General features: G+C 36.8%; 1 protein-coding gene across 1 annotated transcript in view; it reads right to left on the minus strand.

Moving 5' to 3' along the window:
- The window catches only part of AKAP6 (A kinase (PRKA) anchor protein 6), a gene marked incomplete at its 5' end in the record, with an annotated part of 51,321 nt that overhangs the window by 13,886 nt on the left and 13,695 nt on the right, over window positions 1-23,740 (minus strand). The window contains one exon of the mRNA XM_009574547.1: window positions 16,244-16,459. Coding sequence (XP_009572842.1) covers window positions 16,244-16,459 — 216 coding nt within the window. The remainder of the gene's footprint in view (window positions 1-16,243; window positions 16,460-23,740) is intronic.

Consider the following 23,740-nt stretch of genomic DNA (forward strand, 5'->3'; position numbering starts at 1 on the left):
TGTTAATGGGAAGAAATAAGATTATTAAGCCAAACAAAGACATTTCCTCAACCCCAGTGCGCTTTAAGGAACAGTCTCAAAAATGCATTTTTTCATTTGTTTCCTTTACTAAAACACGGATAGTTTTGCTTTTTCTGCAGCAAATTTTATTAAACAATGATTCTCTGTTTCAGCTTCATTTGCATGTGCTACTCCAGTACAGATACTTTGTGTTGGTGAAACAGGCCTGTAATGTAACCCCTACGTACCATTATATTTTTTTAAAGGAATTAACATGAAAAAAAGAGCTTTTACAATAATAAATACAAACTCTGTTCCTCTCTCCCCTGCAACATATCCTTCAGTTGCTGGGGACAAATTATCCAAACTCAACTGCACTTAGGGGCCAGGGGAAAACAGAAAGAGAAAGAAAGCAAGCCATCCCCCATCTCCAGGAATGTGTGCACATTCAAGGAAGACAAACATGATTTTGTCTTTTGAAAAATGCAAGCATGCCAAGTACTTCTGCTGAGGGAAATAGTCATGTGTACAGTACCCATTTCACCTCTGCTTCACTTAAGTTCATTTTCGAAATGGGGTTTCCTATACCATAGCCAACAAGAAAACTGTCCCCATTTCCCGACACCAATGTTTTAATATGCATAAGCATACGCATAATATTCCATGTGCATAATACTGAAGTGACCTGCACATTACAATATGGTCTCAAAATATATGGAAGCAGTATGCTTTATCACAGATCACTAGAGAAACTGATCATGAACATATATATTTGTTATAATTGCAGTAAAAAGAAGAAAGTATTTCCTGAGAAAATAAGATCCAAAACTGTGGTTCATACTTTCTCTTGCTTCATTTTACAACTATTATTGCCTCCCTCGATGAAATAATATGCTTAATCCTGCAAATGCAGAACTTGTGCTTTTCTGTTAGGTGTTATGGATGCTTACAGGTATTGCCAAGGTCCTACATGGGTGGTTGTATGTACCAATTCCTGTACCACAGGAAGGGCACTGACTTCACCTCTGCTCTCCACAGTCACACGTCACCTGCAAGGGTCTCAGTGCAGGCTGGGTCTTATGGGAACAACTGAGGTTCCACCATTGCTCAGGTACCTGTCTTTATGGTGATGTTTGAAGTTCTCTGATAATGCTCAGAAATCGAAGTCTAGAGGATAGGATTGTCATATCCAGGTTTTAAAACTGATAAATTTCTTTATCATGATAGCGGTTTTGTAGGCACATCTTCTAAGCAACAGATGAAATAACTGCAGTGACATTTTAAGAGGATGCCCAGCTGGAAACGATTAGTCCTTAGTAGTAGTAGAAGTGTTTTAAAAAATCAGAGAAATTGGCCATTCTCTAACCATTCTTCTGCTACTTAAGTGTGACTTGATGATGCTAGGTAACACTCTGGGGTCAGTCGTGCCTGCACACGAGTCCTGTGAGGGTCGTTTAACTTTCTTGGTAAGCTGCCCGCAGTACCAGATGGCCAAAAGAAAGAGTGAAAGGCTCCAGCCCCTCCACCACACACCAGTCGGTGCAGACAAGCCAGGCTGGAACAGAAGGTGAGCTGTGTCAGCAGAAGGCCTGCAGGAACCAACTTCTATCACAGATCAAGGCAAAAGCAGGGACTCAACATGTTTAGTCCCTGCGCTGTGCCCAGAGTATCACTGCTAACATGCTAGCCATTACCTATTTTCTACCCAGCCTCTACAGAAGCACCGTATCCTCATATGGCTCTCTAACATCTCCAGTTCTCATTTGCTGAAGAAGCCCTTTAAATGTTACTAGAGAACAGCAGAACATCCATAACATTTTTGTATCGAATCATATTGTCACCCAAATATGTTTCAATCCCAGACCTATATTGCAAGTTGTGTATTTGGGCTTTTTTTTTGCTTTTTTTGTGATAAGAAAACCTGGCTACATAGCATATTTTACCAACTGTTGTTTTTGCTGCTTTGTAGTTTTCTTTTCATCTGTCAAGAGGTTACATGACAGGATTTTTCGCCCTTGAATGTCATTTCGGTCTCACCTTTACTTCAGAGGAATATATGATTTTCTTTGTGCAAGAATCCAACACAAGCCCTTTATGAAACTCTTAAAAAAACATTCCGAGCTTTACCCAAACCCAAAAGGTTGCCATGCACACCCAGTTCTGAAAAGAGCAAATCCTGGCATTCTACTCGAGATACATGCCCATGCAAGTTGGTGAGAGTTCATCCATGCCAATTCTCAGAATTTGACCCACTGAAAGATCAGTCTTTATGGATAAGATAAAAAAATCCACCAAACCCAGGAAATCTGTGGAACCGACCATGCTTAAACACGTGTAACTGTTGCTTGTCTACACTGTGGAACTTCAGCACAATTTTTCACTGGTACGCCCATATTGATGGCAAATCAGTTGCATTCGGCATTCAGATGCTCATGAACAAAGTTGTACTAGCAAAGCTACAGTGGCATAATAAAATCACTATTGTTTTTGGTTTGTATTAGTTAAGAGGTCTGTGTACTGGTTAAGAATACTTTCAATTTAGTATCATTTACATTGAAACTGGTACTCCTTTAACGGTGTACTCTCAGTTAAACCAGAACAACTCAGTGGACACTATGAATGGACTCAGTAGACACAATAGCCATCTCCAACCTACAACAGGCACATCAGGACATCTGGAATCACAGTTTTTAAGAGCTTTGTTTCATCAGAAATGAGTGTTTGTGAGAAACACTAAAGAGTGACAATCACCATAGAAACAGATAGATATAAGGTACAAAAGAATAGGACATAAGCCCTTGGGAACTTGACCTTAGGAGAACCCTAGAAAGAAAGTTTTCTCACTGAGAGCTGGAGGAGAGAGGCTTGAATTTCTAAATAAAAATTCTTCCTGTATACTGGAAAGGGAGACTTTATCTATTATTTATGAATAACAGGACTGCATGAAGAATATCTGGCTCTATCATCAGTTTCTCCTCCTCATGAAGCAGTTGAGAGGCTACCAAATTTAGCCTAATTCATGTTATCAAAGAGAATGGACTCTTTTTTCCCCCTATTTAACTTTTCAACACAATTTCTTTGTAATCTCAGTCCGGCACTTCCTGAAGTCATTGATTCACCATCTGTAAATTTGGGATATTGACTAGAGGGGAGTCAATAAGCAAGTATTGTGAAGTCAAAGGCTAGAAGAATGCTGCATGTTGTAGGTACTTGCACAGTCTGCCTACCTATGGATTTCCAAGTGTTAAGTTAAACACCACAGTTGTCAATAAGTGGCAGAGTGTTCTCCTGGCAATGAATCAAAATTACAATGGTAAGCACCTTGAGGCTACAATACGACTGCTCCTTGCCATTACACAGCCTGTATCTAAGAAGAGCTGCTTTTCAAATGTTGCAAAATAGAAACACTGGCCTTATCTCCAGGTATAAGAGGTCCCAGGCAGAGCTCTTTCCAGATCTCTTCCCCTGAGATCATCCCATCCTTGAACTTCCAGGGTTTTTTTCTTGTCTCCATCACTGGTAAGCGATGATGTTTATAGTTTTCTCTGTACATAGTAGATGCCAACACAGCCCTAGAGCTGGCTGGAAAAAAAGAACTGGAATTTTCAGTCTAATCTAGTTTGTCAAATAGATCCTGTGCAATGTCTCAAGTACCAGTGTTATATGCACATTATGGTTTGGTCACTTGAGAAATGACTTAATATACGCGTACTTTGTAGAAATTCACTTAGAAGAAGACAAACTAATGGACAACTATATCTTGTTATGGTGAGAGGTTTATATTTGCCTGCCTTAGTTTGGCTGAGTGCAAAATTACAATGGCGAGTACCTCATTATTACAAAACCACTATTGCCGTTGTTCAACTTCCTTCTGTTACAGGAGAGTTTATTTCAAATGTTACACAGTTTAAATTTGGGCTCAAATTAGAACATAAACTGAAGATTTAAGTCTATCCACAATGGCTATTTTCAGTGCTGGTGAGGCACAAAAAGTCCAATGAGTACTAAGAATTTACAAAATGGTGTAATAACTGAGGGGCACAGGGCTGTTAGTACTAACATTATTAGTATCAGTGTTGTTAATATACAACTTTAAAGTATAGAGCTCAAAGACTTTCATGCAGCAGCTCAGGTTTGTACTGAAACAGAATGTTTGACATGCACTTTTTGTGACATCTTAGAGATTTTGGAACAGCTTATGGTATTTGGTTTCACACTGAAGCAATATTGCTCCTCCCTTTTAAAAATAAAAAAGGATTTTTAAAATAAAGCATCTTTCCACATTGTTCTGTAAACCTGCTGGATAAGCTGTGACTCCATAAAGTTTAGGAACTCATTTATTATGTTGGTAGATCAGACACTGCATTTATTCACACAGTGCATCTCTAAAACATAGCTTTCATTAGAGCTGTGGGGAGGCCCAGTCTTTCTCCCTTCACTCGAGAAGGTGAAGCTCAAGAAGATAATTAACCATGAAACAATGAGGAGGCTTGCTGGGTAAGCACTAGTGTGAAAACAGTTACTCCTCACAAAAGAGGGGAAATTAGCTGGCTGGATAAAAAAGGAAGTGTCAGACTGGAAGACTGAAAGGACTGCCAGCATAAGTAGATAGCTCTATGCATCATTAATGCAATTTTTTTAACACTTAAACTTCACTGCTTTCTAAATTTAAATGCATTTAAATGCTATGTGTTAGGGGAGATTAATATGCCATTTTAAAATAATCTCTCTCAAACTTTCCATTTTCATGTTTCACCAGTTGTCGCCCTTTCCACGTATGAAAAAATCACTGCCTCTTAATATTGTATTCTTGTTTACAAAGCCAATGTAAACAGAGCAGTCTAAAAAGATTCAGTTTGCTTACTGTATTTTACAAGCCCATTATTTTACATTAATACAGATATTTTTGTGAACAGAAAGTTTGTTTTGATTTTACTGTTTCACAGAGTAAAGACTTATGATGTGTGTTTCCTTTCAAAACTTCCTTCTACTCGAACAGTGTTCCCTGAAGCAGCCACATTTTTGGCAGAAATTCAGTTATATGCTATGCCAAAAGAAAGAGAATAAACAAACACTGCTTAATGCAGCTGGCTAGGTAATTTACATATTACTGCACACCAAACACGAAGACCTGAATATGGATTAGAGCTACAATGATGACACGAATGTCTTATATGTAAGGAGAAATGAAATTCAGATCATCATTGCTAACGATTTACATTTTATTATTTAATGTATATTATAGTACCTCTGGCACATGTATGTACATATTTAAATATTAAGTAGATGTATGTATTACATTTTCTGTATATTTTACAGAAAAATGTGCTAGAAATATCTTGAAAAACTGTTAAGTGAGTACATTTTTCAAAGTTTTCTTCTGGTGAAAGCAGACTACCTAAATGACCGCATTGCAGTCTTTGGAAATAGTGAAAAAACCAAATATGATGAAAACCCTCTAGGCATTCCTTAAAACTTCTTTGCTATACGTAAGAATATAGTACAGGTAGGCCTTCAAATCTGCAAGTTCATGTGCTTTCAAAAAGCATCTGTCATTTTGGGTGAGATGAACAGTCCATTCAGCTGAGTCCATCTCCTCCAGCAGCCAGTAGCGAACGTTTATGGAAAAGTTAAAAAAATCCTCAAACACATAGAATGGTATAGAAGCTGCCATCCCAAATTTGAGAAGCCAGTCTGTGGGGACTTTCAGAGTTGGAATTTAATAAGCATTAATTGATGTCTCCTCCGTTAATTTGTCTAATTACTTACTGAACTCATTTGTATTTTTGTTATCCACAACATCCTGTAGGAAGAAGTTTCAGTTTTATTATGCACTGCATGAAAGTAGTATTCCCTTTTGATTGTTTTAAACCCCTGCCTGATAATTTCACTGGGTACCTTTTACTTTGTGTGTTAAGAAAAAGAGTGAATAATTGTACCTTATTTATTTTCATGCATTTTTTAAATAGTTTTTTATTGTATTCCTGTCTACTTACAGCTGATGCAGCTCCTAGAACATCCTATAATATTGAACAATGAAACACTGATTATGCATATATTTACTGAAGATCCTGCAAATACATTTCCATAATGGCTGGAGGATTGGGACCCTACCATCCAATATGGAAGACCCTTGTAAGATGGAAATAACTGCTCTACAAGCTGTTAGAAAATAAGGTTTCTCCCGCTCTTTCTAAAAACTATTTTGTTTGAGAACTCTTGAAACAAAATATCAGAAAATTAGCTTCAATTACACTCACATACCATTCCTTGCACAACTGGGGATGCAGTGCAACAAGTCATTAAATTCATTAAAAAATCACAAGTTTGTGACTTTTGGATTTCCCTTAACTCCAATTTTTTAAACAATGTTGGCCTGAGCCATGATCTGATGATTAGTGGATATTAGGCATCTGAATAAAACACTGACTTCATCCTGTAATCCGAAGACAATGCCCTGCAATGAGAGTCACTATCTGCTGAGCACTTTTAAATATCTGGCCCTATACTTAAGTGCCTAAATAGGAAGTGAGTTCTCTTGAAATAAGACCTTTGTCCTTGAAAATAAAAACCTAGCTGTTTTTTCTCTTTCTTTTTTGAAGAGTTATTTTTGCCATTTAAATGGTGTTTGACACTTCTTTCAGCATCTGCATTGGAAACATCAGATTTCCAATTTCTGAATATTACATATTTTCCTACTAAAACTGATTATTCCTGAGAATTCACTTGAAGATGTTATGCATCCTACAGTTCTAACGAACGCTTCAGGAGCAGGGATTGTCTTTTTATCAAAGTTGTGGAAAGTGCTTCACTCACACTGTTTCGACCATTATTTAATCTGTAGCACAGAAAAAAAGATGAATAGATTGACAGATGGTTGGTGGAATATATGCCACCATGCTATAAAGACCTAAATCTGCTACTGTGATGTTGACTTTTCCCATTATAAAGTTAGAAAGCTCACATTTCTAGATTTTATAGGATTGGATTCTGCTGTCCCCAAACCTGAATTTTTGTAATTACTTGTTGAATGTTTATTTTAAAGAATTGTGGCAAGTTGATTTACTAGTATTGTAGTTATCTATAAATGCAAGGAAATTAAGAATGTTAGATACACCACCAATGAGGGTCAAATGCTATTACCCATGACAGACAGGACAGTGTTTTCATGATCATATGTTGAATTAGAGAGCCGTGTGACAAACTGGCACTTTTGAAGGCTTCACTGGCATTCTAAATCTCTTGAGGGTTTGTAAACACCAACCATTGAAAAAAATTAGATCAGCAGAGAAGTATTACCAACTTTCTACCAGCTATGAAATTCCCTCACCCAACTCCAAAACGGCACCAGTGTGAAACACAGAGTTGCCAGTAGAGAGCTGAGAAACAGAAGTATCTTCCGGCTGCGTGGATGAACACAGAAGCTTTGTATATCCCCAAAAGAAAAGATTTCCAGATTCTCACTGGCACCACTGACCAGCCTTGAAAGTTCCTGAGATACAACAGTTTACAGTGTTTAAGCAGCTTCAAAATACGTCAATTTTCCCTCTCTCTGAATTTATATATTTGAACAGATTAAAACTGCATTAACCAGAAAACGAATACAAAAGAAGTCCAAAGAAGTAATCCTTTTTAAGTATAAATATATATAGATGTAGATATACATACAAAACTTTGTGGCACTGAGCCAGCAAGTTTATGTAATTCTTCCCCTAATATAATAGAGCACAATAGAGAAAAAAATTCAAAGTATCTGTGACTTAAAGAGAAGACTGAAACAGACTGCTCTTAGGATACTAATAAAAAACATTAGTACGGACACGATATTTTATACCCAATTCATACCTATGCTTTGAGCTAATTATTACACCAGGAACCTAGTCCTGTAACACTGTGATCATGATATTTTCTGCCTTGAATACCTGAATTCAGTTTTTCACTGTAGTATGAGCTGTGGGCAGTAGTTATAAATAATCAAGCAATCATGTTTGGTTTAAAAACAATATTGGGAAATATATGCTTCATTTATTTTGCTTTTGTAGCCTTTTTGTTTCAAACCATGATCAGCCATTATGAAACATTCCCAGTCTCATAAAGAAACCTGTCTTATAAAAAACCAAGTAAATTTCAAATACTGCCCAGAAATGTTGTGTGCTATGTCAAGGAAAAAAAAAAAAAATCAAAGGGGGCTTGGTGTAATTAAGTATTGCAGCAATTGATTTTCTCATTAAAATAACTCTTTACTTTTAATGTAATTTCATCTATCTTCCCGTGCTCATGCCAACAACAACAAAGTAACTTTCACCTCTCATATTACAAAGTTTGGTGGGTACCCTGGAGAGGGCAAAGAAACTGAATGTCTCTGCAGAGTTAGCAGAGAGTCACAGGAGAGAAACATGCATCTCAAAGAAGTATATTCACTCCAGTTGAGGTGGATGGTGATTGAAACCTGCTACTGTAGGATTGTGGTTGAACAAGCTACAAGAAATGTTCTTGTAGGTTTCATTATACTGGAAACTACAAATTCATATGTAATCGACACCATCAACATCAGCAGAGGAAATTTCAGTGCAGAGAAAAGGATTGAAAAAGCAAGAATGCTGAACTTCTCTTTCTGCTCCAGGTGGTTCACCTTATGGAGCACTGGAAGAGGCTCCACAGGAAAGCCTATTCCTAGCATTGTCCATACTGAAACTGTGCTACACGTGAAGACTTTCTATGCAGTGCTCCTTTTTCATTAACAGAAAAGAACAGAGGTCACACGAGGTAGAATTGGTGAGTACATTTGCTCTCAACCTTAACTGTTCAGCCTGTTCCCAAATCATCTTCTGGGACTCTAGAGAAAGTTAGGAGTATGTACCTTTACTTTCCATCCTCTCCAGGGGGAGAGCTCAGGCTTACTATGGCTTAACAGAGACTGTGAAATAGTCAAATAGTGCTGCCTTAGTCTCTGGAGTCTGCATTAACCATTAGCCTCTCCTTGTCTAATCCAACCAACAACTAAAGAGTCTCATAAAGTGATTAAAATTAGAGCAACAGCTAAAAGTATGACTTGGTGTCAGTGAGCTCAGATGATCACCTCTGAGGGTTTGCTTTCTCAGTGGACTGGAATTTGTTCTGGTTTGGCTGGGGTTATGAGTTTGAATATACCCTTTGGGCTTCCTATCATTTTACAAAGCCATGGCAAAACATGACAACATCTGCCAGCAGTGAGGGAAACAGTTGAATAATTTAGCAGATTGATAATGTCGCATGGAGTATTTCACCTCTGGATTGTTGCCCTAGACTGTTAGTTAGTTGTGACAGAAAGTTTTGCCGTCTGTGAGGATGGAGAAGAGACCTCTGTGGAAAGACTTAAATGTATTCTTTTTCCTTTCTATTCACTCTAAAAAGCTACCACTGCAGGTGACCACTCAGGAGATTTTCTCAAGAATATAACACAGCATTTATCTGAATTTTTAATTAATTTTGTTAAACTCCACTGAGTCCTCAATTTTTTACCCAGATCTGCTAAACAAGAAGGATTTTACCAGCTTTAGTTTTGCCAGATCATCCAGACTCTGCATACTGCCATGATGGCCATCATAACTATGGCTGGTCCTCAAGAAAATTATGAGAAATACAGAATTTCTTGCAAGAATGTGGGGCATATCACTTATCTTCAATTAAAAACCAGGAAAAATTTAGACCTATGTTCACCATTTATGTAATTTTCTTTTAGATCCTACAAATAATTATTCCACGTCACAAATCATACATGCAATGCAACCCAGAAGCTCAAAACCAGACGTGCCTCAAGTACAAGGAATGGTGCATCACATCACAGATTCTACAATCAAATATCCATTCACTTAAAAAATACATATTTTAAGGAAGCGCGAAAATGATCAGTCTTCAGTGTTGATATATGAGTAAAACAAGATGACTGACAGAAACAAATACAATCAAGTTTATACTGTCATACGCTACACTATGAAGAGGTCCAACAAAACAAAAATTACTTGTGATAGATAATGAAAAAAACAATTTGTAAAGGTTCAAACATAAGTCATTAAATAATTACTTTGTGAGGGCTAGATCATGTAATAGGTGTTCAGCACTTTACAACATGTAGTGTGCCCTCCTCAGCCAATTAAGTTACTCATCACTCAGTACTTTGCTGTATTAGGCACTTCTGATGAACTTCTAAATTTTAAGCAAGATTTTTAGCTAGATCCCACTTTATAAAACAATGGCTTGTGATAAAATAAGAATATTTTAGAAAGTATTTTTTTGTTTAGTGACGCTATCTAATAAATAACTGAACAATGACAAATTCATTTTTTACCTCTGAAGGCAAGTTTTTTGTAATTTTTTTTTTAAGCTTAGAACAAGTGTCAGTCCATGGCTTGAAAAAATATTGCACCAGTGAATTAAATATAGAGAAGTGAAGGGGAGACACCATCCCTAGCATTATTAAAAACTGTTTTCTTTTTCAGAAAGCATCACAGAAACAGATAAATAGAGAAAAAGGAGAAAGATACCAGATCAGAAGCAATATAGTATTTTTAAACAACTTGTTTTTCAAAGTGCTTTATAAAGAATGAAACCAAGAGGAAGTTGGAAAAAATCCTAAACAGAGCTTTAAGCAGGCTCTTTACCTCCTAAGAAACATGCTTGTGGAAAAGAGAGAGGTGTCTTTTTTTTTTTTTTAAGTGAGCTGTCTCACCATTGCAGATTTTCCCAAGTCCTTACAACTCTAATTAAAATGTGGTAATTGGTTATGTTACCTCAATTACCATGATGCATGGACATTCATGCAAAGCGACACCAATTGAATCCCTTGGGTGTTATACCCCAAGGCCATCCCATTTATTGTGGCCTTATTATTTTCAATTATGTGGCTGGATGTACAGCATACTTTCAAGCCAATACAGATGGGGCTTTTGCTGGACATACAGTGTAGTGTACACATGGGATGACTCAGGAGAACAAGAAATAAAAATAATTTTTTTTCATGAAGCATAGTAGTGAACTTAGTGATCAGACAAATGAATATTTCATATGTTTTCAGGACAATGTGAGAATTACAGCACCTTAACCCAAATTGCCTTAGCTCAAAATCTCCATTTTAAAAGCATGATTAATACTGTCCCTTCAATAATTAGCCCTCTCTGTTGAATAAGAAAAGAGATTGTCTGCTCCATAAAACAGATATGTTTCTCATTCAATGAATGAGCAGTCTGGAGAAAAAGCAGTTTCTCCAGTCACCAAAAAGGTATATTGAATTGCAGCTTAAGAAGTAAAATCCATCAGAAACCACAGTTCTGTCTCTCTCTCAGCCATAGCAGTACAACAGTTTTATATACTCCAGTATTGGTAAAACAGTCCCAGAAAAGTGAATTTCCATGGTCACCTCATTGTAACTTTCTATACAGAGACATACCTGACGTGGACAGGACATCCCCAAACTGAACGTCTGTAGCTGCTGAAATAATCCACTGAGGCTAAACACAGAACTTACATTGAGTATACCACTGGCTGAGCAAAAGATCAAAAAAAATTGTATAAAACAACTTTTCCCCCTTTGACTTAACTGTTGTAAACTTGCGGGCATGACCATGACTGAGTCTGCCCCAAATCCTTTTTTAATTGTTGTGTCTTTCAAGTAGACTAGGCTCTCTAAAGGAAAGTGCATAGTGAGTTAAAGCTTCTCCAGCTGTTGAGCAGGAATTTTAGATAGCAGTTTTGGGTTTAGTTGACTAAAGATTGTTGCTATTGCTGTTGCAATTGCCAGACAGACTCCTTTTTCTTTTAAAAGGATTGCCAGCAGGGTCTTGTTAGGCAAACTATAAGGCATCTGTGTAATTCTGAAGCTAAAATTTAGGTGACATATAACATTATATCAGCAAACTATGGAATGATAAATCTGGGGAAAAGAATTTACCGCAAAAAAACAGATGGGGGAAATAAAAACCTCTTTTGCTAAAACAGATTAGGACTGCTTCCAGTAACAGACAAGTGTCCTACTGTTTTTTAAAAGTAATCTTTGTTTTTTTCATTGTATGAATACTTCATTCTTTATAGCTAGATTAACCTACTGAATCTAACTACATTTTGTCCTTCTGGAGTGATTCTTGTTGATAATTTCACGTTCTAGACATAACTTTTGGTTTATGAGAAGGACATCTTTTACCAGACTTTAGGTGCTTGTAGTACATGTTAATATCTTCTTGTTATTTGTTAAATTATGGTGCCCGCTGTCACGAAAGTTGAGTAAAATTAAACACTGCTAAAAACCATCAATGAAGGCAAACAATTCAAAAGAAACCTAAAAGCCTTTTGTGGTTAATTCCAGCATACCTTTGTAATGCTATAAGTGGCCCACATAAGTGACGGAATGTAACAAGGGGCAGAAACAGGACAAAGGAAGATCCCAGTACACAAATTAAGAAGACAGTAAAAGATGCAAGTGACTTATACTTATGTCAGGCAATATAATCATTTGGGCTATCTTATTTACTGTCAGCAAGTCAGATGCCATGAATGAGTCAGATGCTATCAGGGTATAAAAACATCTCATTTGTTTTCATAAATTACAGTATTTTGTGGGCAACCACAAATAAAGACTTGTTACCAAGGGATACTGTTTATGTGCCAAGACTGGCACATCATCAAATACAGAGAGATAGGGAAGCAGAAGAAACAGTCCTGGTACCTACCCAAGAAATGACTACACAGGAACTAAGTGAAAAGGAAGGCTAGAACATGCCAACTCAGGCCAGGGAAGACAAAGAAACCTGAATCCTGCAGTGGCTGGGGCATCTTTAAATGTTGCGAATACAGATAGTTTTATCAACATGAGAAACTTGTAGATACTGACATACTTCAAAGAATCATATTATTATAAACAAGCCTAGGATGAGAGGTTCCAAACCAAAACAGCCCACAGAAAAATTAGATGAGCATAATGATAGCTCTAAATGGCTGCCATTTCTCAGCAGAAAGAATGGTACACGCCCTGCCCGGTGAAAGTCAACTCAGCCCAGCAAATAACTCCAGACTACCTCAGGCCAAGTGGGAGCAAAGCAGCATGCACCTTGTGAAGTTCCAAGCACCCGGTTATCAAGCAAGGTGCAGTACTCACACCCTCACCATGCCTCAACTCCCGATTGATTGCAATCCCAAACAGAAACACAAGACTCACTTCACTCCTGCTGCAAGAGCAGCGCCAAGCTCTAATTAGCTCATACCAGTTCATTTAGAGTAACTGCAGCTACAAACAGCAAACTGCTTCCACCCAGCAGCTGCCCACATGCAAAAGGAGATAATATGCTTTTGCTACAGTAACTTGGACCTCTGTTCAGCACTCTCTACGCTATCTCACAAATGCAACTTGTTTCTGTTCCAAGTTCAATAGAAGATATATATTTATTACAACAAAATGATAAGTTTCGTAGGTGAAAAAGGCAGTTCATCATCCTCATGGTACTTTACCTTTTAGAGAAATACAGTAGACACCCAGTCCAACTCTCTTGGGCAGTTATAGACCTAACAGATACTCAGCCTCCAGCAACTAAAATTCAGGATTCTGAGAACTATTTTTTGGTTTGGCTGTTGCCTAACTGTGTTTTTCTACTGCTGGTCAGCTCATTAAACATTTAGTGTAACACTAACTAACAGTTTACTAGAGCTATTGATGTAATATATTAGCAATATGACTAAAAATATTCTGAAGATGGAACTATCACAAAAATATAACCAGTTTCTGAAGAGAATTAAAAAGCTTTACTATTATATTTTCTTTCTTTGTTTAACAATCTTTTCTATTCCTCAGTCTCATATTTATCTTCTAAACCATTCACTTGCCCAGTCTATTTCACTGCTGACTTCTCTTCTGTTCTCATTTCTTGGTCTCCCAGATTCATTACCGTCAAAACTCAAGAATGTTGTCTCTGGTCTCACCGGTGAGACGGCATTTGTCTTCTTTTATTTCTTGACTTTCTTTTCATTTAAATATGAATGTATTGTTTAAAACTCCTACCTCCAGTTTCTATACAGCTTCATTCTGCATCCTCACTAATTCTGTTTCTTCCTTTAATTCCACTGAAATTTCTGTAACATTTTCTCACGACCTTTATTTTACCAGCTTCTGTTTTAATTTTGACTCCACTTGATCAGATTCTCAGCAAATTACTGCCTTGGATTTTTCTGCTCTCTAGATTCTTTTTCTATCTTCTCTGTGGTTTTTTGCTAATCGTACTTCCTTCGTTGTCTTCTTTACACTGGACTCGAACCAGCCTTTTTCCTTACCTGCTTCCCTTTCTCCTTTTTAGATGATAATACACATTCAGATACCTGCAGTTCCCATCTCTGGACTGATGGCTCAGGTAAACTCCTTTGCATCTAACCCCACTCTTCTACCTGTCTGTTCAATATCTCCTTCTTAGTGTCCATTAACATAAACTAAGCAGAGACAAAATGGAACTCTTGCTCTGTCCTCCCCAAATCTCCTCTTTTCTTCATGCTCTGTCAGTATGACTGTTCTCCCTCTGGTAATCTGCATCAGCTGTGACATCTACAGCTCTCACTAGCTCTATGAGAGGAATCTTAGCATCATTAAGATTTGACCTTTTTCTGCTGGTCATATAGTGAAAGCTCTTAGTTGATCTCCTTGGTTGTTTCCACTAGCATTCCTCTTCATTTGATACTTCCCTCTCTGCACATAGATATACAAGGAAAGGCTGAAAAATAATCATCTTTTCTTTTCTCTATACCCTTGTACAATCACATGTAGCTTCATAATTTTTACACTTCTTCCAACCAGATCAAAATTTTGAGGGCTTAACTGATTCTCCCCAATTATCTGCAGTTCTTGCATTGTCAGTTGACTACTCCCATGCTTGTAACAGCAACGTCGACACTCCATCTGCTTTTCAATGATGTCTGCCTTCCACGTTGCCTCATACAGAGACATGCCCTTTTTGACTTGGCCTGAAAGTCTATTAAAACCTTGTTCCTTCCTCAAGTCCCATTTCTATCTCAATACCTAAAGAAAAGCAACCAATAAACCAAACAGGCAGAGGCGCACTCTTACTTTATAACATTTGATAAAGGTAGGCAGGCAACAGATTATTATTACCTTCAACAGTGCACTTCTCCACAGCATCGTCCTCACTAACTCACCATTTCTTGGCCCGTTTAGACTAACAGTATTTTTACTCAGGAACTGCTAGTGTTTCTGAACAATGTCTTGCATATCTTCATACTACACTACGATAACTGATCAAAAGAATTACAGCTCCTGTTATTTTTGTAAAGGAACTTTAACAAAAAAAAGTCAAAAGTAGTATTTCACCGTTAGTCAGATAATTGTTAGGAAGCATGTAAGGGTCAAGCATTTTTTCTTTTTATTTGCTTGATATAAACCTAAAAAATTATGTAAGCTAAATACGTCACTTGTTCTCAAATCTCATCAAGGCTCTTCGATGTATGCACTAGGGTTATCATTGCTGTCAATGTAGCTGCAGTATACAGACTTTAGCATTATGATAGTAGCATAAAACATGCTGAGCCAATTCATCCATTACAGTCAATGATGTTACAGTAGGGATTATTTTGTTCCCCCTATGGTTTATTGTTTAAATGTAGATACTGCTTTGTAATATAGTTTTATGCTGTAGAAAACCTGTCTAATTTATGCCACTTAATGGATGGTTTAAGCAGAGTGCTATTTTGCCTCTTAGGAATCATTTCCCTGAGATAAAAGCAAATTAACGCATTTTACTTATATTCAAATAACACAGAATTGTATATTAATCACATACCCATGGCATTCTATGTGAAATACACATCTACTGCTGGGATGCTAATTAAAACCAGTCTTACTTACACAGAAAATACTTTTTCTGAAATATATTTACAATCAGTGAAATACGTCTCTGGGCCCAGTTCTGTTAGGTACTAAGCAACCTGGCAACAGGAGAAGATTGTTTTCATTACTTGACAGGATCAGATGCAATGAGATTAAATATCCAGCAAAAAGAACATGTATATTGTGAGTTTATCATATTAATCAGTTTTGTCCATAGAATACCATGCTTTGTGAAAAACTGAAGCTTCACTCGTTGGCAGTAAATACTAGGAATGGCATCTTCAGTCAGAAGAAAACACTCTGAGATGAATGTGTTTTTCTTGCACTGAAAAAGTGTCTCTCGTGAAGAACGAAACCACATGAGATCTTTTTAAAGCAAGCATCACTCACCGAGTCTTTTTCCAATCTCTTCTGTAGCCTTGTTTGCCACTGGACAGCTTGCATGACAATGGCTTCCCACCTCCTCTCAAGGTTTACGATTATCAGCTGCATGGACTGGTGATCTGCATTTAGGTTGCAGGTCTCCTGGTCATCCAGGAGGTGCTGGCATAACCGCAGCACAGAGGCTACCCCACGACGTCTCTGTTTGATCTCACAGCATAGAGACTGCAGGACAAACAACAGATGTCAGTGTGGAATACTTTGCAAATTAAAACATTAACTATTATCTGATATTTAATGGTGCCCAATTTCTGCTTTACAATAGTTTTTTCAGCTCTTCCATAAATTCCCATACTTAGTGTCAAAGCTTAATGTTTTATTTTCAGATACACACAGTCTTAATCTTAATAGCACAGAAAGAGTAAAGCTACTTTCAGTCTCCTTCAAACAAATGCCATACATAGCTAACTGTCTCAATAACGTTGAAAGTTTTATGGTGTAGACTGGTTTATTCTTCCTTTTTTTTCATTCAGCTGGGACACATCTGAAATGAGTTAGCCTGACAGTAATCAGCTTCAGAAATTCTTCAGGAAAAAATGGGGGGAAAAAATTGTATTAATGCAATGAGAATATATATATTTAAAAAAAAAATAGAAATTATGGGTCACATGTACCCTGTCAGAGGAGAAACCTTAAGGAAAGAGAAAATTCAGTATAAAATTCTTTACAGATGTTTTTTGTTATCATAAAATATTTCGAGGATAGTTCCATATTCAAGTAAATGTAGGAATACTATGATAACTATATCCTTCTTAAAGATGAGTTATTCACTGCATTTATTTCATCATACCGATTCCAGGTATGCAGTCTGACGTGAACTGCATGATGGGAGACAACCGCTAAGCCCTAATATTGCTGAGTATTGATGGGAGCCAGGATATGTTGGTTCTACGCCAGAAACCTAAGTAACTACACTGAGAATCTCATTGAATAGCAGTATAAATAATGCATCCTACGCACCAAAACTAAAGAGAGATCTACACCCAGAAGCAGTTAATGGCATGGGGTGCTTTCAAGCATAGTTTTATCCACAATCACACTTTACCGTCATTCAACATCAAATCAGGATTTTATTAACTCATAACGTGTTTTAATAATAATATCTATGAAGCTGGGGTACACAAGGCACAAATGCATCTGAGGATCACTGCTTCAGTCTGGCTTCTGAGACCCTATACTTTTATAGCATTGCATGGTTCAAGTATTCAACTATTAACATAGGCCTGTGCTACCCCTGAATTTAACAGGACTGTGCTCCACACGTGGGAGCTTTCCAGATAATTTAAATTGTAACTTGCCAACATCTGTTTCCCTCTGTGGGATGCTACAGATGAAAGTGCATGACCCCATGAGAAAATCTGAACTATCATCTTTTCTGAAGACAGGGTATTTGCCTTTAAGCTTCCAGTTAATCATAATAAGCAAACAAAAAAAGCCACTGCATCTCTCAAAGCTGTTCACAAGCATTAACTGACAAAAAATCAGGACCTGCTCTCCTGAATTTTATTAGCAAAACAGTAACATTCTATAGAAAGTGAATTCAAGTTCCAGATTTTCATATCCCTTTTTCTTTAAAAATTGGAATTTATACTTAGAAATGTTATATCTCAAAGGAGTATTTGTACCTCAAAGGAGTATTTTGCTGCTGGAAGTATGCGCTTGATCAATAATACTAAGGTGAAAGTCTGAAGCAAAACATTGGTATACACATCTAAAAATATATATCTTTTCTTCGCCTGTGGATAGTATGCAAGCGGTTTTTTTTATTCAAAGCCTTCAAGAGAAATGATGATTAAAGCCACAAACATAGCTGAATTACTAATCTACTTTCACTGGCACAATTGGGCTGTTCTAACAGTTAACAGATTGCTTATTAATCAACAAGGGTAAACAAGACAATGCAATCTCATTTAAAGCAGAAGTTTTAATGCCTAGAAGTATTTGTGTTCAAAATGTTAATCCCGATAAGGCTTCATTAGAAGACGTCTTAAAATGATTAAGTACATTTCATTGTAAAGTATACTGAGTAGTATATCAGCAGGTGGACATTTCATACAGATGTTCCACTTATTGATATAATGCATTCTATAGCTATTTAAATTACCCTAACTCTGTAATAGCTAGAATTCTATTACTTCTATAATGAGAGAACCCTGTACCTTTAATACTTCTGAATTTTAAATAAGGTGAATGACAAATTCCCAAACCACTATTTATGGCAAAATATGACCAGGAATTTTATTATTCAATTTATACCAGAGCTGCATTTTCACTTATGTTTTCTGAACTTGCCCTTATTTATTTTCCTGGAGTTCATTACTAGTTTCCTACATAGTTCTTGATGTAACCACCACGTCTGGCACATTTCCTTTCTGGTGCTGTTCGTTAGCCTAACGTCACATCAGAAAAAAACCAAACCAAACCAAAAAATCTACCTAAACATAAAGTCAGGGTTCTTATTTTACATTGTATAACAGGTAAGCGATTCAGTTTTATGGAAGTGATGGTAAGTTATATACTGATGCCAGTCAAATCTATGTAGATCTGCATTAACTTCATGGAAGTCAATGCAGCTCAGAAGCTGGCTCCATAACATTAACTTACCTTGATCTACCTGATTATGTCATCCCTTATAAGTATTGCTCATTTTTGATACAATACCATACGATATGATGAGGTAAGGAGTATTTCATTCACAAGCCATTATATGGGAGTTTAAGTGAGGCTTTTACATTGTGTTATCTGCAAGCAGAGCTACAGCATCCAAGTCATTTCTAATTTACATCAATTTTACACCAGCATAATAAGAGTAGCTTTACTGAAGCTATTTCTGATTTACATGGCTGTGACAGTACAATTAGGCCTATGGCACTTTTGTTTCAATTTTATTACATGATATTATGGTTAATATTAAACAGGAGAAGAATGAAGTGCTTGTATCTAACAGCGTGTTGAAAGAGTTGGCTATGGCAACAATACTTTAAAAGCCAGAGAACTTAATCATGTAAAGACATCTTTAAACCCTATATAATAGCACTAGCAATAATGAATCTAAGCAGTATTATGGTCTGGTATACAGTGTCCTAAAGGGACACAATAATTGCCTGTATCCTATGACATGACATCTCACAGTTGTATATCCATCCATGTTCTGCTATTGTTAAAATGGCATGCTTCTATAAAAACCTGTCAATATGGCAATTGTACATGCAAAGTATGCTTCCAGGACCACATTATTTTAATTATTTGCAAGGTACATTCTATATTGTGAATTAACAGCTATAATTCATGATTAATAAAAAAAAAAGAAAAGAAAGATGATGAGTACCTCTACTGAGGCTTGGGCCTGATGGTCTACAGCTGCTACCGTAAGCTATTGGGTACTTGCCGGTTCGGAAGATTAGGAAATGATCTAACAGTAGACTGAGGAGCATCACGTAGGCTCGCTTAGTCTCCTGCGTGTGCAGAAGATTTGCTGAAGTATAGATTAAGAGATGAGATGCTTTCGATTGTGGCTCCTCACACTATTATGTGTCTGTTGAGCTGTGGTAACTGTAAATACAATCGAAACCTTTGCAAATGTGGGAGAAACACATTCACTTAAATCATTTGCAGTGAGACTTAAATTAATGTATTTGACTTTTTTGCTGCAGGCTAAGAGTATACGCAGTAACTGCAGATGCCATGTATGAACTTGACTTTGTGTCCGAGTCCTTTGCTTTGCAACAGATACCCTGATAACATTGAGGTGTTATTCATTATACTGTTATTACGAGTCATATTCTCCCATACTGAGGATTCCTGTCTGTGCTGTTAGAATCTTGGAAGATTTTTCTTCCCTCTGCCCACTCCTATTTTCAGTGCTTTGAAGTTATCACCCGCATAGCTAAAAAGGGCTAGCTGAAACTACTTTCACAGCTTGTTAATACCATGCCTTAAATCATCTGGAAAAGCCCCTGCTGAGTCGAATGACATCAAACAATCTTTCCAAGACATAAACCCTTTTTTCCAAGCCATGGGCTAATGGCACTATCTATGGGGATGGAAGTAGCCATGATCTGAACAGAAGGTGCTCTGCATAGCTGCGTGACTCCTAAGTGAATGGCATATGACCAGAAACACGTGTGCAGCTTTAGGCAGTGCCAGAGAGTGTGGGAGGCATAGAAAGGTGGAAAGTTGAGGAATATTAGAGCCCCTCAAGCCTTCAATCCCCCTCCATCCCTCAGCCTTCCTGCAGTGTATCAGCACCTGAGCTGTGCCACACAGCCTGGACATGGATGGGAAGTCGGCTTTCTCACACAACACAATAGATGAGTCGGCCACTGAAGCACTGTTACATCAAGGTTCTTGAGCAGGTCTTTAATATTAATTTTTTAAAAGTACTAAGGTTCTCAGTGAATTCAGTGGGATGACTTGTGCTTAAAAATAGTTTAGAAGTCAGTTTAAGATTAGTTTAGCTCACTTAAATCCACATAATCTACATATAATCACTACATAAACTGTTGAGATACGATTTTTGTAGCATCATTCATTTTTATGTGATCTGAAGTTCTTTCAACCATTTCCATCTTCCTTGCTTTCACTCTACAGTTAGGAATACTAAAGGTCCATGTAGAGGTGCCCAGAGCTTTGAAAATATTTAGAAGATGACAAATGGTAACTTACACAGATAGATTTTCTTTGTGCTTTCAGGTTCAGAAGAAATGCCAAGCTATACTGAGACAAACGCTATTTCTAGGCTTGCGTTGTGTTTCTGTGTATGGGCAAGACTGGGTGTTTTTAGGAAAACAAAAGAAGCTCGACTGCAGATAAATCTGGAATGACCAGATCCAAGAGGAAGTTTTTGTCTAACCTTGGTCTGTTAAAGGCTTACTCTTTCTCCTTTTTACAGGATGTGGGTATGTGAGGGAGGGAATTATACCCCTCCTATTGCATCAGTTGTTGCCTGATGGAAGGCGAAATGAAGATGGAACTGTTGTCATTTAGTACAACAGCCATAGGCAGAAATTAAGGCAAAATCTGAGAATGGAAGCTACCCTTCTGACTACAACACCCAAACTGCAACTCTTAAAAAAAATGTAAATTGCCTTTTTACATACATTTTTGGCTAGTGCAACACTTCAGTTTTCAAAAGTGCTAATGTAAAACCTTAAGAATCATGGCTAACATCACTAACACACCAATAAAGGGAAAACAGGAAACAATATGGTTGCAAATGGTGGGTAAATGTCGTTTTCAGTGTCTTCTGTGAAATGGCAATGCCAGTTGGAACTTCTCTTGTCTGGGGTGATGCATCCCTGTATTTCAAATTCCATCTTTATGGGACACATGGTGAAAATAAGAATTTCTGTTTCTGAATGAAAAAGAAACCCAATAATTCCTAAAAAATATTAGTAAGAAAGTAATTCCTCAAAATAAAAAAGCTAAATTACAAAGATAGGAAATGAATGATGACTTGTCATCTTTTAGAAAAATACTGCCAAACCTGTGTGCTTTTGCTGATTTCAAGGTTAAAAGAAAATGTCACCTAATATGGGAACTCTACTCAGTTGCATACTGTGGGACTTAATCTATACTGAAGCTAAATATTCTATAAGTATGCAGTGAAGTGCAAAAAACAGCAATTGAAAAATGACATGATTAAATGGCACAACATGCAATCATTTGCTCTCAATTATATCAATGTATCTTCTTCATTTCAAGGAGTCAGGCAGAAATATTGTTTTTTAAATGCCTCTATTAAATTGGGCACCAATAATAAAATAGATGAGAGTCCTAATAAGCTCATTTACGTAACATACATCACACACCACAAAACTATTCTCTCCAAACGGGTTTGTTCATAGATTTGTCTCCCGGTTGTCACCAGTCTTGGCTATATTAAAAGATTTTAAAGGCACAAGGCTTGCAGACCATTCAGTGGAAAACCTTTGTACTTAACCCTTGAGAGATCTTTAATGCTAATTATGGAAAAAGTATTGATATAATATCTTTGCTGTCACATTTTATTACGATGATGGTCACAACAGAATCTGGGACTGACATTTTAGAAATATCATCTAATTGCAAGTCAGAAATACAGAATGACAGTCTAAAGTAGAATATGACTTCTTTCAAAACAGTGAACTGGTTCTCTTTATTTAAAAGCCCTACTTTTAATAGCATTACAACCACTAAATTGCTACTCTGATCATATCTCTCTGTAACTCATTGCTTAGCAAAGTGTTACGATATCTCTCTCACAAGTCTGAGCACAGTTCACGATATTCCTTGTGAACTGTGTCTGTTTCTATACATATTAAAAATGGCAATGAACTAATATGAAAAAATAATTTTGTGCTGGCTTCAAAAATCTACATAGGCGCTTACATTCTACATATAATCAAGTGGTTATATTAATTCATTCATTTCATTAGCATTAAAAAATTACATGGGAACTTGTGTTTATTTGCAATCAATAATGCAAATAAATTTATTAATTAGGTAAATATATTTATTTTAAATAAAATACTTCTTTTTAAATAGCATTCTAAAAGTACCCGTATTCTTTCCCATTTTTCTCTAGAAGTACAATATATGCATTAAAAACAGTAACAGTCCAGAATAGATGCTTCTGGGCTCATTCCATAAAAGCTGCTATTATACCTGTACGACATTCTTTAATTTCTTTGTTCTATTCCTTATGCTCATTTAAGTACTTCAAAATATTTGTTTGTAAGAATATAGTTCAATGGTCTGGTATTTAGCTCATATTCCCATGTAACTAGTAATATGTAATATACTTCTCTTCATAAATTAAAAACACTATTAAAATTCTAGACATATAAAACAATATGAAGATTAAGTTACTATAAAAGAAACTATAATAGCTTACAGATTGCTTGTATCATTACTAAAGCACTGGTATCTATTACAGTGTCTCCCTGGAATAAAGAATGCACTTTTGGCAATAATCTGTTAAAAAAGTGCCCATTATTGTTAAGATGCTTCTATCTTAGCTCTAAACTAGTATGCAATTACAGGAAGGTAACTTTTAAAAAGAAAAGAAAAACAGTGTTGGATGTAAATGCATCTTCCCTACTGAAATACAGTGTTGCTTTTCCAAGCCTTATTTTTCTCGTGTTTCATACAGGGGATTAATTACATTCATTTCACACTGAAATATTTTAGAGCTATCTACCACACACTGCAAAGTTGGGGTTAACTTTGTTCCACGGGATAAGCCAAGTCATTCAGAGAGAGGAGCCAGACGTGATGGCAGGAGGATCCATTTTTCTAGTCTGGCACTGTTTGTGTTTATAAATGCCTTGGTTCGTGCCCTCTTTTCATTCAATTTGAGAAGTTCTCTTTCCAGAGAAACAGATCCAACAGAGAAATATTGAAAGAAGTGGCACAATTTGCTAGGGTTTCTTTTTTGCCCCCCCCAAATGCTAAAATAAAAGTAGG

The sequence above is a fragment of the Fulmarus glacialis genome, unplaced genomic scaffold, assembly GCF_000690835.1.
Source record: "Fulmarus glacialis isolate BGI_N327 unplaced genomic scaffold, ASM69083v1 scaffold45293, whole genome shotgun sequence".
Taxonomy (NCBI): Eukaryota; Metazoa; Chordata; class Aves; order Procellariiformes; family Procellariidae; genus Fulmarus; species Fulmarus glacialis.